This window comes from Triticum urartu, chromosome 7A, assembly GCF_056163025.1.
Source record: "Triticum urartu cultivar PI428250 chromosome 7A, HENAU_Tu73, whole genome shotgun sequence".
Classification (NCBI taxonomy): Eukaryota; Viridiplantae; Streptophyta; class Magnoliopsida; order Poales; family Poaceae; genus Triticum; species Triticum urartu.
The window spans coordinates 681,502,868-681,518,077 of NC_141879.1; the positions used below are offsets into that span (position 1 = coordinate 681,502,868).

The window sequence follows — 15,210 nt, forward strand, 5'->3', positions numbered from 1 at the left end:
GCCGGATATAGCTATCATCATGGAGTGTAAGCAACTAATGACAGACTTCGCGTCAGTATCATTCAATCACTGCTTTAGAGAAGCTAACCAAGTGGCGGATGAACTAGCAAAGAACTCTTTCATGAAAAGGGTTTCTGGGTTTTGGGACGTGATCCCTGACTTTATTTCCAATCTCATTGTAAAGGACATGTCTATTATTTAAGAAATAAAGTCTTATTTGCGGTCAAATTTTTTTTTACTAATCTCTTCCCGTAAAACTATGTTACATACAGATACATGGCATGCCCTTAGTGCTTCACGCCTCCTCTCTGTAAGATTACATTGCACTCCAGGTTGTAAGATTACACTGCACTCCATGCTACCGTAAGTAGTAAACTACGGAACGCCTTCCAGTATCCATAATTTTACCTCCTGTGTGTTGTGTTCCTGCGGGATGGGTGGGGTGAGAAATAAGAATTCCTCACCAGGGTGACGAATAGCGCGTGCCATGCCGGCCCGCGTGCCAGACATGGCCCGTTTAGCCTGTGCCATGCCTGGCCCATGGCGGACCGTGCCGGCGTGCTCGCGGGCTGGCCCGTTTAGTCTGGCCCGTTTGGCCACCTATAGCACTTGCTTGCTCCATGACCCACCCCAGCACAACCCAGTCCCCACTCCGAGTCCCCATCTCCAAAGGCACTCCGCCGCCGCCGCCATCCATCTCCGCCGCCGCAACCTACCTATTCCAGCCACCTAGTCCACCCAAGAACTGTAGCCAGCGCTCGCGGAGGACACGCGGCATGGAGGAGCCGATGCCCAGACTCACCCACGACCTAATGGCGGAGATCCTCTCTCGCGTTCCCTACAAATCTCTCTGCATCTGCAAGTGCGTCTGCCCGGCCTGGCGCCACCTCATCGCCGACCCCGTCTACAGGAAGAAGATTGTGCAGTCCCTGGCCGGCTTCTTCTACCACACCACCGCCAAACGCGAGGCCGACTCTGCCGAGCCCCGCGGCTTGGCCGTCAACTACGCCGATCTGTCGGCCTCCCCTTGGGCGAGCGTCCCCAGGACCTACCCGCGCCTGCCACTGCCGCCTGACAGCACGGAGTGTTTCTTCACTCTCGAGGATTCCTGCGATGGGCTGTTTCTTACCCGCATTCGGACGGGCACCCCGGAGCTACAGTTTCGCTACATGGTCTCCAATCCAGCTACCAGTGAGTATACTCTGCTGCCCCACTCCGGCTACGCTGGCAACTGCTGAGTGCTGTGGCTCTTACTTGGGCTTGGACAGTGGTGTCTCCACTCAAGAGTTTCATGTGTTCCAGTTTGTGGAATGGGCAGACGAGCACTGGGTTCCCCCGGTTGTGACAGGGGTCAACATTTACTCTTCAGAAACTGGTGCATGGGTAGCAATGGAACCCAAATGGGACGTCCAAGTTAGCTTGTGCGGTGGTCCGCTTGGAGTTTTCCTTAAGGGGTGTTTGCACTTGCTCATACATCTTGATGGGTTGGCAATAGTTGATGCACAAGGGCTAAAATGGAGAACCACCCGGTGCCAAATTTCATCGATCCGAGTTCCTCTGGTTTCATTGGAAAATCTGCAGGACAACTGTTTTATATCAACTCTGACGACCGTGAAGAAGGATATGGCTCGCCCCCATTTTCAACTGTATCTGTCTACGTTCTTAGTAGTGGGATTTATAACTGGGATGTGTCTCATTTGGATGACGGATGCACGCATTGGATATTGTTGCACAAGCTTTCAAATGTGATTCCAAGGAAGAATTTTTGTCTCAGCCGGCACCTCAAAGTCGTCGGAGTACACCCACATGCCAATATCATCTTTTTGGCCGATTGGAACAATAATGAACTGCTGGCATATGATTTGGATCATCATGAAAGTACAGCTGTACTCCGCATTGAGCGTACCTACTGCGCACATGAGCAATATTTCCCATATGTGCCACTGCTGTCCAGCCTACGGCTCGCAACTCCTAGTTGATGAATGTTCTGCTGATTGAAAATGGGAAGCCATGGACGAGGTGCTCAGTTGGTTGTTGCGTTTTCAAGTGAACTCTTCACAAAGATTCAAACGGAGATGCTGTGTTGTTCATAGAAAATGCCACCTTTAGTTTCAGTTTGATCTGCATTGGTTTTCATTTCTAGTATTTGTCTCGTTGGATGTTTCCCTCATGGATGTGTTACTGTGATTTGTCGTATGCTCTATGCCTTTTGACGAGGCAACAAGTACGGATGTATGAGACATTTCCGTGTGTACCTCTATTGGCTCAGCCAGAATTATTTATGTTCTACTATGGATGTGTACAAGACACTTGGTATGAGTTGTAGAATGTTCTGTGCCTTTTGATGTGCAACGAGTATGAGCTATATGAGGCAGTGAGACACTAGTCTAGTGTGTTCTAATTTGATTTGTTTTGTAATGTTTTACCCGAGTGGCTAAGCAAGAGTTGCTTATGTTCTGATGTGTACACATACAATTCTATCTAGGTGTTTGCATTGCTAAGATTTTCTTGGTCTCTTGTTTTTTCTGGTTTGATGTTATATTCCTAGAGGTTTGCATATGTGTGCATCATGTATGTGATCATGCTAGGTCAAAAGGTTGAGAAAGCCAGTATCAGAAATGATCATAATCTCTTGATGATGCATGGACAATTTCCTGCTATATTTTTCTTCTAAAGGATTCAAATTGAAACCATGGCTGGGTTATCTAGTTTAATTTTCTGAATCCATGAGTCAATTGTGTTGGGAAACCATCTGTTTAACTCTGCTCCAGCTCCAACAAGTCGGGATGAAATAAAATGTACTAGTCCTGCTTTGTCAGGCTAATCAGAAAAGTCGACTTGCCACTCTGTTTTAGTGGGCTGATCACTCTGTTTTAGAGTAGAAATAAGCATTTTAGAACACATGTTTAGTAAAATAATGGGGTTGGTTTTTCTAGTAGATAAGAATGTGTTAGGGTTACCACTTTTGAGCTGGTGCTTGTTAAGGTTAGCACTTGACACTTATTTTTGCTAGAATTAAAGTAACTGTACTGATGCTAATATTTTATTTAAGGTATAACTACTATAACTTTGTACTCCCTTTTGTTTCTCTAACCTATGTCTTATTGTACTCACTACTTCAGTATATTTTTATTAGTGGCATTGTACTATTTCCTGCCTTTATTAATTATGGCTACACCTTTCTTCGATTGGTTATCTCCTTCCCTCAGGAAACTTCCGTTGAACCTCTTTCCTGGAGAGATTGCAGAGAGGATCCTCAGGAGACTTCCATTGAAGCTCCGAAGGTTGTACTAATTTTCCTCTTGGGCTCGCACTTCAGTGTGAATATTCAGTCAGATATCATATAACCTGGCCAGATCACAGCTACTCTGGAAAATCGAAGTGATGATGCCAAAGTAACATCATCAAACCAGCGGACTATGGAAAAAGATTGGAGACAACTATTGACAATTCAATGTCCTAACAAGATGAAGGCGGTTTTATTTGTCATCTTTGTAATCGAGAGGAAAATGTGGAGCATTGTTTTTTGTAATGCCAATAATGTGTCATAAATATGGAAAGATCCGAAGAAAGATTATGGTATTTGCCTGAAGCTTCAATATTTTGCTCATATCAGGCAATGCTCAGTGGGCTGGATTACTGAAGCATCGGACTTCCACTGCTTGATTTTTGGGCTGGCTGTATGGCACATGTGGAAGAACTTTGTATTGATGTCGTGATGATCCCTTCGCGTTGCTAAAAATATCCAGGCTTATATCGATTTTGTGTCGCTGATTGGCATCAGTTCAGCAGGCTACAGTAGGCGTGAGACGCTGTCGACGTCAACACATAAATATATGATCTCTGCCGCTTGTTGATGATCAATGTGGATGCTGTGATTTTGTTTCAGAACCCTGTTTTGTACTCCTGTGATTTTGGAGTAGTACCTAGCCTCTCGCTCCAGCAAGCAGCATCCTGTGAGGAAGCCTAGTCCAAAATCATGGGAAGATTCTCAAAAAAAAATATATCATGGGAAATGCCCGTTCAAAAAAAACATGGGAAATGCCTGGAAAAAAAGTAGTAGTACTGATATTTGATTTAAAAATAAGTGACATAATTCATTATGTAAAGGGGAAAATATGAGGTGCATTTGGGAGCATGTACTTCTCTAACTAAATTCATACTGTACATTATAAAAGTCTCACGTCCAAGTGACTCATGTATGTTTCCAGATTTAAAGTTTATGAAAATCGCAATTTATTTGTGCTCTGTAAAATGTAAAAAATGAAACCAAGCATTTTTCTATGCGACAATGGCTAGTTATTCACTTCAGTTTTTTTATATCCAGACCACAAATTAATAAAAAAATCCACAAAAAATTACTGGTACAAGACCCACTATAAAATCCACACACAGGTTTCTTTTGAAAAAAAATCATATTTTCAGCTCAGCTTTGAAATTTTCTGAAATAAACGGACCAGGTGATCTTCATATCAAAGCAAAGAAAACCTCAAGAAATAAATCAAAGCAAAAAAAAAGGCCACCTTTTTTATCTTCATCGTGGGCCTTTTCCCCAATCCGAGACATCAGTCAGTCCCCACTCCGTCCGAGTCCCCTGCCCCAACCCCTATAGCCTACCCATTCCAGCCGCCACCCCTTCCAAGCCGTCGTCGCCGCCGCCGCCCATCTGCCGTCGAAACCTACCTATTCCAGCCGCCGCCGTTTCAAGCTATGGAGAATCCGGTGGTGGAGCCGATCTCCAGGCTCACCCGCGACCTAATCGCGGAGATCCTCTCCCGCGTGCCCTACAAATCTCTCTGCATCTGCAAGTGCGTCTGCCCGGCCTGGCGCGACCTCATCGCCGACCCCGTGTACAGGAAGAAGATTCTGCAGTCCCTGGCCGGCTTCTTCTACCGCATCAACGACGAGCCCCGCGGCTTCCCCGGCGTCAACTACGCCGACCTGTCCGCCTTCCCGTGGGCGAGCGTCCCCAGGACCCACCCGCGGCTACCGCTGCCGCCCGACAGCACGGACCGCGTCATGTCCGTCGATGATTCCTGCGATGGACTGTTTCTTGCCCGCATTTCTATTGGGGCTGGCAATTTTCGCTACATGGTCTCCAATCCAGCCAGCGGTGAGTACACTCTGCTGCCCCACAATGGCCACGCCGGCACCAACAGCATTGCTTACCTGGGTTTCGACAGTGGTGCGTCCACTCAAGAGTTCCATGTGTTTGAGTTTCTACACGAATGGTCACACCGGAACTGGGGCTCGAACAAATCCCTGTTTGTGAGAGCAGTGAGGATTTACTCCTCAAAAACTGGTGCATGGGTGGCAATGGAACCCCAATGGGACATCGAAGTCGGCTTGTGCTTTGATCAGCCTGGAGTTTTCTGTAATGGGTGTTTGCACTTGCTCACATATCAGTCCGGGCTGGCGATAGTTGATGCACAAGGGGTAAAATGGAGAACCGTCCTGCTGCCAATACTCGCTGCTAAGGGTTTCTCAGGTTTCATCGGGAAGTCTGCCGGACAGCTACTTTACATCGACCCCCGTGATAGTCAAGGATACAGCTCAAACAGATCTTTGACTATATCAGTTTACGTTCTTAGTGTTGAGATTTATAACTGGGAAGTGTCCCACCTGGACGACGAATGCGTGTACTGGAATATGTTGCACAAGTTTTCAAATGCAGTTCCAAAGAAGAAGTTTCTCAAAGTCATTGGTGTACACCCACATGCCAATCTGATCGTCATGGCTTATTCAAACAGTGAACTGTTGGCATACGATTTGGATCACCGTGAAAGTACAATTGTATATCACCTTGATCATGACTACCGGACATTTATGCAATTTTTCCCATATGTGCCACTGCTGTCCTGCCTACCATTGGATGGAGGAATACGGCTGGCAACTCCAAATTGATGAATGTTCTGCTGATTGAAGAAAGGGCGGCCATGGGTGAGGTACTCTGTTGCAATTTCAAGTGAAATCTTCACAAAGATTCAAATGGAGATGCTGCGTTGTTTGTAGAAAATGCCAGCTTTCGTTTCCAGATTGATATGTATTCTTTTTCATTTGTAGTATTTGTGTCGCTGAATGTTTCCCTCATGGATGTGTTAGTCTGAGCTGTAGTATGCTCTGTGTCTTTTGATGGGCAACAAGTATGAGACATTTCTGTGTAAGCCAGAATTGTTTATGTTCTAGTTTATGTACACATGCAATCTGAGCCATATGAAAGTGTACGAGACACTTGGTATGTTCTACGCCTTTTGATGTGCAACAAGTAGAGCTGTATGAGATGCTTTAGTGTGTGTTCTATTTTATTTATTTTGATATTTTACCTGAGTGTCTAAGCAAGAGTTGCTTATGTTCTGGTGTTTGCAAGATTTTCTCGGGCTCTTGTTTTTTCTGGTTTGATGCTATATTCATAGAAGTTTGCCTATGTGTGCAGCATGTAAAGTGATCATGCTAACTCAGAAGGTTGAGAAAGGTCAATTTTGATGATTCACATCCCAGTTGGTAAATGTTATAGTATGTCAGAAATGATCATAATATCTTGATGAGGCATGAATAATTTCCTGCTCTGTTTTTCTTCTTGTAAGGATCCAAATTGAAAGTACGGCTTGATTATCTACTTTAATTTAACAACACTGTTGGTATATCCCTGATCCAAAACCACCATAACTTCATACTGCCTTTTGTTGCTCTAGCCTATGTCTTTTCGTACTCACCCCCTTAGTTTTCCTATTTCTGGCATCCTGTTATTTCCTGCCTTTATTGATTGTAGCTACACTTTTGTTTCTTCGGCTGGTTATCTCCTGCAGGTAACTTCCATTGAACCTCTTTCCTGAAGAGATTCTCAGTATTCCAGCAAGTTCTGAACGTTGTACTGATTTTCTGCCTTGTCCCACACACTAAGATTGGAGCATATTCTAGAAAAACCTAAGTGATGCTGCCAAAGGAGCATCGTCAAATCAAGGGACTATGGAAAAAGCTTGGAGAAAATTATGGTTAATTCAGTGTCCTAACAAGATGGAGGTGGTTTTACGGAGAATGTGGCTCATAATTGCCTTCTTACTGGTATTCAACTTCAAGTGCGATCAGTCACGACAAGGTATGATTGTAATCAAGAGGAATCTGTGGAGCATTGTACTTTGCAATGGCAATATGTTAAAGATATATGGAAAGAGCTGAAGAAAGATTTGGTATTTGCCTGAAGCTTACATTTTTTGTTCATACCAGGCAATGGTCAATGGCTGTATGGCACATGTGTGTGGGAGAACAGGTACCGATGTAGCAATGGTGAGGCACTATCCCACCCTCTTCGCGTTGCTGAAAAAAATCTAAGGTTATATCGATTTTATCTCGCTAATTGCCATCAGTTCAATAGGCTCGAATAGGCGTGAGACGCCGACGTCAACTCAGAAATATATGATCTCTGCCACTAGAAAGCTTGTTGATGATCAATGTGGTTTCTGCATTTCTTTAGAATCTGGATGCGCTGGTTTCGGAGTAGTAACGTGTGCTCACTTGGGACTGGTGAGCTGTTTGCTGAGGCTTCCTCAGTCGTGTATATTGCCCTCAAGCTCTCAGTTCTTGCTGAAAATACAGGGGTCCAATCGCTTCAGGTGGTTTCTGATTGTCCCTCGGTAATTAATGAAGTCCAACAACAACAAGGCCTCGATAGATCTCTCACCAGTGCGGCGGTGCTATTATCCGTAATATTTAAGAGCAGAGCTAGAAAGTTTATATCCTGTGCACATAGACATGCTGTTCGTAGGTGTAAGGAGGCAGCTCATGTTCTGATCACTCAGTTGTAGAATAGAATTAAGCATTAGTGTATAATGATAGAGTTTTTTTTTTCTAGCAGATAAATTTGTTAGTATAGTATGATTTTTTTAGCGGGTGCTTCTTAAGGTAAGCACTTACCACATGCATTTTAGCTAATTAATGTAACTATATTGATGTTTACTGCTTTAATGATTCTCGTAGTAGCATACTGCTATTTCCTGGCTTCCTGCCTTTATTAAGTAGAGTAAGGCTAGACTACTTTTCTTGCGTCCATTGGTTATCTACCTTCTACTGCTTTCTGCAGGTAACTTCCATTGTCAGTGTGTATTCTACTGAATATTGTGAAGCACATTGCCTGCTAAAAACCTTGCATAGCCGTTGAACTGTTCTGCTCCCTCTTACTAGTAATTACCTACAGTTATATCCTTAGTCCTTGATAGAATTTCATTAGCTCTACACTAACTAATTCACTAATTCTTTATAAATAATGGTTCTTAAAAAGTGTTACATTTAGAGAATCATTATTGCTTTTCTGTAGCCATATGCCTTATGATGAGGCAGCGGGAATCCTCTTCCTTTTATGTTGTATTGTTACTTAATTTTGCAGATTCAGATAAACTGTGGTTCAGTCACCATGAATCGTCGAATTTGATGCTAGCAACTTTCAGAGATCAGATGGGTGTGCATCTGCAGACCACAACAGTTTGCACTTAGCAGTCTAAAACCGTGGGGTCTTTGCTAGTTTCCTTATTTCTTACCAGTTACTAGCTTTCTCCGCTTCGCTTTTCTCACTTTGTTATTCTACAGTCTGATATCTTTTTTGGTACTACATTCTACTTAATAGGGATAATGTTGCGCAAGACAGATTCAACAGAGGTTGCTTGATCTTCCACCTATTCGGAACACAGTTACTGTGCGGATGTCAATTCTCCCAAGAGAAAAGGCGGATGCATAAGCCAAGTTAACTTGTGATCGTTGGTCTGGTGCTAGTAGATGCCCAAGAGACAGTGATCAAGTCAAAGGCGATGCATGAATGTTGCAGTAATCGGGGCACAAAATGCAGTCAAAGGCGTTCCGGGGCTTGTTTGAGTTGCTGGCTCCAGATGACTGCCACCTCACACCAGCTGAGAAGGAGACGCTGGACGAACCATATTGTATCGGACGGTGTTTCCTAAATATCCCAAAGGCAGAGGAGGAAAGTTGTAGTCTGAAATCTGGCTGTACGGCATACTCAAACTTGTTTATTTGTTCCTCTATGTTACATCTCACATTTGCTCTAGAGGCAACTGCAGCGACCTGATTGCTTAGAGAATATGAAGATTCTATGTGCTACAACAACAAGTACCAATAAAACATAAATTATCCCCCAATTTTTCCTTTTGATTTTTTAATAGACTCTAATGTATAGCTGCGAGGTATTTTTTTCTAACTCGAGGCCTTGCTTTCTATACCTAAAATAAGAGGATCTTTACATTCGCCAATGGGTAGTATATAATTGAATTTCTGTTGACTGATTGTTATTTAACTGTGGTAGTGTTCAGCTCTAACTATAGCTGCTGATTAATTATTATATAAGTTTTTTTGTGGGGAAGTTATTATATAAAGTTAATAGCATAGCTCAATGAAATTTGCGTTATTTACATGAAATAAAAAAATATGCAAGTGCTCGATGATAGCACCTTTTGGCTGGGACTCGAGGCTCCATTACTTGGCTCAATCGTATACATATGCAACAAACATACTTGTATTGCATAAACATACTGGATCCCCACACACATACACACTACCACATAGCCTCTTGAAGATTGGAGTCACGGAGCTTGAAGAATGTGTTGAAAGTTGAATGGCTTTGGGCCTGTTAATCAAATAATTCGCGGATAAATCTCATACGCTCATGATATGGGTGTGAGTTTAGTCCCACATGGGATATGGAGGAGATGTTGCAACAACATATAAGGAACTATCTTCCACATCGCATTGGAGCATGAGAAGAGGAGTGGTACAAGCACTCCTCCTCGACCACACACCAGGTCCGGTGCACACTTTCATGTCGTGTTTCATGAACGAGTCAGGCTCATACCCATAATAGACGTGTTAATTTCTACACAGAGCATCTCGGCGCGACTACCGTGGGTAACAACAATGGCACCTTGAAAAAGATTGCTGCTGCCACTTCTTTTGATGCCGCAACCTTGATCTTTCCTACTAGAGAGTATGATGTAGTGAAAACAAAGTGTGCTTAGGGGGTTCCTTTAGAACGTGGTCGAGACCGAGAATATCATAGGTGTCTTTAATAAAGCGAGCACAATAAATATTTATTTAGGGGGTGTATATGACGACCTTATAGCGACTCGATGTTTTTGAATAGGTTCACCGACTCGACAGAGCGCGATGTAATCCTGTGTTAGGAAGGAGTTGAGACTCCTTAATTGGCACCCTCTTCAAGCTTCTCCTCGACAACAATTAGTCGTACGAGACTCCGCGGATTGGACGTTGAGCTCCCCGAACAAGTCTTGGAGCTTTAATTAGTGCCCTCCCCTAGATTATATCCTAGTAGGGGTGAATGAGTTGCATGCCCATGGGGGTGTTATCTATGCTAGGAGTCCTTAAAAGGGACCAAGAGTACCCTTGAGATGGTAAATATGAATAGTATCAGAGGTAATATTTGGTCCATGGTGGATTAGAAAGGGGAAGGGAGTTCATAGTTCATAGTGGACCAATCCTTCTCACCCCTACCATGGGGGGCTTCTCTTCGTGGGCTTCCTTCTTAACTTGGGCATCTTTGCTTTTTAACTATTCCTTTGATGTCTTCTTCTTATCATTTTTCCTCCATTGACTTGTTTGACCATTAAAATTTGCTTAGACTTTATTGATTGCAATAAACTTCATTACACTATGATTGACTTGCCAAGTAGGACTAGGTAGGTCCCCCAGGTGCAATTAATTGTTCTCACTACAAGAGTCCCTTGAGTTGAGCCAGGTGAATCGTCGCGATTGTGTGTGTGTGGGGGGGGGGGGGAGGGGGGCGTCTAAAGTCTCTAGATCGGAGGATGTTGTCATCTTTCTTGATTTGGGGGGGGGTGGTAGCTTGCTTTGACTGCGAGCAAAACTTCCATTGTGTCCTTGGAACTTTTAGATTTGTCTTCGATGGAAAATTCCCTTTTGTTTTGAAACCCTGGGTCTTGATTGCCGAAGAAAGGCTTGCTTCATCACATGGGGCAAAAGAGGAAGAAGAGAAAGAAGTCTCATTTGAAGGGCGGTATAAAAGGTCCCAGTAGGTCTCCCTATTTTCCCTTCCCTTCCTGGCAATTTTCTCCATTTCTCCATATTTTACTAATTTTTTGTTAAGTTTCTATGAATTTCTCGAGTTGTCTAGCACTTTCAGGGATTTCCCTGGTTTCTTAAGAAAATCTACCGAAGAATCAGACCTTTCTATTATTCTTGGGATTTGGGGTGCTACTTGCAAATGTTCCAATGGGCAAGGGTCTTTGCACAATTTTGAAAAATTGCAGCGTGATTTGCACATGAGTGTTGTGGGGATCCTTTTGTTAGTTTTTCGAGCCATTGAGAACCTCTCTTTTATTTCCAAAAAGTACATGGTGTCGTTTTGCAGAAAGATGACTTGGAATTCTATTTATGGAAGCGAGAGAAGATTCTATCGTCATATTATGATACATTATCACAGTGCATCAATCATGAAAAACATAGGGATCACCTATGCATTTTATATTTCAGTCGATTAGCGCGAACCCAATGACCTTGGCGTCTTCTTTTTCTTCTTCTTCTTCTTCTTCTTCACGCAACCACCGACCAACGTAGTCTAATGGCCTACCGCCGCCATTTGTGGCCAGCACTGCATGACGCCCCCCCCCCCCCCCCCCCCCCCCCCCCCGCGCGCCCCGCCCCCTCCATCTCCGTTCTGCTGCCATCGTCCTGATCATCCCTCTAACCCCGACACGATCTCCGTCGCCAGTAACCTCCCCGCACCCCCAAACCCATCAACCTCTGACTCTCTTCTACCGGTGACACTATTGCCATCATCCTTGGCTCTGACCCTTCTGGCTAGGCCTCGCTAGCATCCCTGCCTCTCGTTGGTGCTCCTTGCGGTGTCCTATCTTTACCTCGGTGCTTCGTCCAAAATCGACTAACCCAGATCAGAGCATCAGGCAACTGATGAATAACAAATGAGAAAAAATAAATAAGAAATCGAAATATATATACAACTTTCTATGTACACAATGAATTAACCCCTCCCACCTACCTGCCCCTCATTCCCCACTCAAAGAGTCCCCAACCCTAAAGGCACCCCGCCGCCGCGGCCGCCGGCATCCATCCCCGCCGACCGCCGCCACAGCCTACCAATTCCAGCCCATCCCTTCCGCGAGAACCGCAGCCAGCGCTCGCGGCGGACGGCCGGCATGGATGAGCCTATGTCCAGGCTCACCCACGACCTAATCGCGGAGATCCTCTGTCGGGTGCCCTACAAATCTCTCTGCATCTGCAAGTGCGTCTGCCCGGCCTGGCGCGGCATCATCGCCGACCCCGCCAATCGGAAGAAGATGGCGCAGACCCTGGCCGGCTTCTTCTACCGCATCAACAACGAGGCCACGGCCGAGCCCCGCGGCTTCGACGGCATCAAGTACGCGGATATGTCTGCTTTCCCTTGGTCCAGCGTCCCTGAGACCCACCCGCGTCTGCCACTACCGCCCGATAGCACGGACTGCTTCTGCTCCCTCGAGGATTCCTGCGACGGACTGTTTCTTGCAAGCATTCGCACGGACACCCCTGCTGGAATTTCTCGGTACATGGTCTCCAATCCAGCTACCAGTGAGTATATCGTGCTGCCTCACTCTGGCTACTCTGGCAACCTCAGCAGCGCTTACCTGGGTTTCGACAGCGCTGTATCCACTCAAGAGTTCCATGTCTTCGAGCTTGTGACAGACATTTTACCCCCGGACAGCCAGGGCATACACCCCCTGGTTGTGACGGGAGTGAGGATCTACTCTTCAAAAACCCGTGCATGGGTGGCAATGGAGCCCAAATGGGACATCCAAGTCACCTTATGCTTTGGTCAGCGTGGGGTTTTGCATAAGGGATTTCTGCACCTGCTCATAGATGAGTCCGGACTGGCGATGGTTGATGCACAAGGGGTGAAATGGAGAACCCTCCTGCTGCCGATACTCGCCGTCAAGGGTTTCTCAGGTTTCATCGGGAAGTCTGCCGGCCGGCTACTTTATATCGATTCCTGGGATCGTGAAGGGTTCATCTCACGCAGAGCTTTGACTCTATCGGCCTACGTTCTTGGTTCTGAGGTCTATGACTGGGATGCGAGTCGTCAGCAGAATGACGAATGCATGTACTGGAAACTGTACAGGTTTCCAGATGCGGTTCCGGGTAAGACGTTCCTCAAAGTCATTGGACTACACCCACATGCCAATCTCATCTTCATACATCATTCAAACAATGAAATTTTGGCATACGACTTGGATCATCGTGAAAGACCAATTGTATATCGCCTTGACCATAACTACCAAAGATTTATGCGATTTTTCCCATATGTGCCGCTCTTGTCCTCCTGCCTACCATTGGACGGAGGAATACGGCAGCTGGCAACTCCCAATTGATGAATGTTCTGCTGATTGAAAATGGGAAGCCATGGGCAAGGTGCTCCGTTGTGTTTTCAAGTGAACTCTTCACAAAGATTCATTCAAACGGAGATACTGTATTTTGTTTATGTTAGTATATGAACAATACATACAATCTGAGCCATATGAATGGGCATGAGACATTTGGTATGACTTGTTGTATATGTTCTATGCCTTTGGAATTTGGATGTGTAACAAGTAGAACCGTATGAGTATGAGACACTTTAGTGTGATCTATTTTGATTATTTTTATGTCTTACCTGATTAGCTAAGCAAAGTTGTTTGCTTATGTTCTGATACGAGCGCCCACAGTCTGCATTGGCTGATTTCATTGCTAAGATTTTCTTGGTCTCTTATTTTTTCCGGTTCTGATATGTGTGCAGCATGTATTGTGATCATGCTAGCTCAAAAGGTTGCGAAATGTCAATGTTGATGATTTGTAATCCTGCCTGTTTCAGAAACCAGAGTAGTTGCATTGCCTCTACGGCTCTACCAGTATCAAATGGATATTGTAATTTGCAGCATGTTGATCACTCAGTTGTAGAATAGAACTAAGCATTTCAGCTACATGTTTAGTGTATTATGAATTTATGATAGAGATTTTTTCTAGCAGATAAATTTGTTAGTGCAGTATGAGTTTTTTTTGGCGGGTGCTTCTTAAGGTTAGTACTTACCACATGCATTTTAGCTAATTAATGTAACTTTCATTGTCCGTGCTTATTCTACTGAATATTGTGAAGCACATTGCGTGCTAAAAACCTTGCATACCCGTTGAACTGTTGTACTCCCTCTTACTAGTAAACTACCTACAGTTCTATCCTTAGTCCTTGGGCAGAATTTCGTTAGCTCTAAACTATTTCACTATTTTTTTTGTAAATAATGCTTATCAGTATTCATTCAAAGTTCTTAAAAGTGTTACGTTTAGAGAATCATTATTTCTTTTCTGTAGCCATATGTCCCACGATGAGGCGGCGGGAAGCCTCTTTCTTTAAAGTTGTGTTGTTACTTAATTTTGCATATATTCAAATAAACTGCAGTTCTGTCACCATGGATCGTCGGATTTGATGCTAGCAACTTCCAGAGATCAGATGGGTGTGCATCTGCAGACCACATTGGTTAGCACTTAGCGGTCTAAAACCGTGGGGTCTTTGCTAGTTTCCTTTCATACTCACTGCTCATTTTCCAATAGATAAGCATGTTTAGCGACTACTTTTATTGGATTGATTGGTTCTCTACTGCTTTCCACAGGTAACTCCCATTGTCAGTGCGTACTCCGCTGAATAATGTGAAATATATTGCCTGCTAAAACCTTGCACACCCGTTGTGCTGCTCTTTTCCCTCTTGTTAGTATCAACCTACAGTTAGATCATTACTCGTTGGACAAAATTTTGTTAGCTCTGCACTAATTCTTTATAGATAATGGTTATTAGTATTCATGTAAAGTTCTTAAAAGTTTTCTGTTGAGTCAACTTTTCAGTAACTTATATGTACTACTCCTTAAAATTACTTCTGTTGAGTAATTTGGAGAATCATTACTGTTCTTATGTAACAACCTGTCTTACGATGAAGCGTCAAGAAGCAGTCTTCCTTTTATCCTGTGTTGCTACTCTATTTTGCAGATTCAAATAAACTGTGGTTCAGTCACATGAAACCTCAGAATTTATGGTAGCAACTTTTTCAGAGATGGGTGTGCATCTGCAGACCACATTGGTTAGCAGCCCAAACACGTTGGGGGTTACGAGGCTCGGCGCCATGACTGCCAGCTTGCAGCCCTGAGCAGGAGGTGCTGGAT

The 15,210-nt window shown here is 44.3% G+C and overlaps 2 protein-coding genes and 1 pseudogene across 3 annotated transcripts; all 3 read left to right on the forward strand.

Moving 5' to 3' along the window:
• Window positions 1-538: 538 nt before the first annotated feature.
• LOC147961431 (F-box protein At5g07610-like) lies at window positions 539-2,401 on the forward strand (annotated as a pseudogene).
• Window positions 2,402-4,572: 2,171 nt separating this feature from the next.
• Window positions 4,573-9,245, forward strand: LOC125524434 (F-box protein At5g07610-like). 2 transcript variants are annotated; one of them, XR_015611472.1, is made up of 3 exons: window positions 4,573-5,945; window positions 6,807-7,096; window positions 7,225-9,245. XR_015611472.1 is itself a non-coding variant. In XM_087536601.1 (1 exon), the coding sequence occupies exon 1, from the start codon at window positions 4,711-4,713 to the stop codon at window positions 5,902-5,904; it is 1,194 nt and encodes a 397-aa protein (XP_087392727.1). In that variant the 5' UTR covers window positions 4,573-4,710; the 3' UTR covers window positions 5,905-6,281. The 2 variants fall into 2 exon arrangements, 1 of the variants encoding a protein (XP_087392727.1); XM_087536601.1 differs by lacking the exons at window positions 6,807-7,096; window positions 7,225-9,245 and having other exon boundaries at window positions 4,573-6,281.
• A 2,781-nt stretch (window positions 9,246-12,026) lies between these two features.
• Window positions 12,027-13,717, forward strand: LOC147961432 (uncharacterized). The gene has a single exon (XM_087537257.1). The coding sequence runs from the start codon at window positions 12,192-12,194 to the stop codon at window positions 13,395-13,397; it is 1,206 nt and encodes a 401-aa protein (XP_087393383.1). The 5' UTR covers window positions 12,027-12,191; the 3' UTR covers window positions 13,398-13,717.
• The last annotated feature ends 1,493 nt before the right edge of the window (window positions 13,718-15,210 follow it).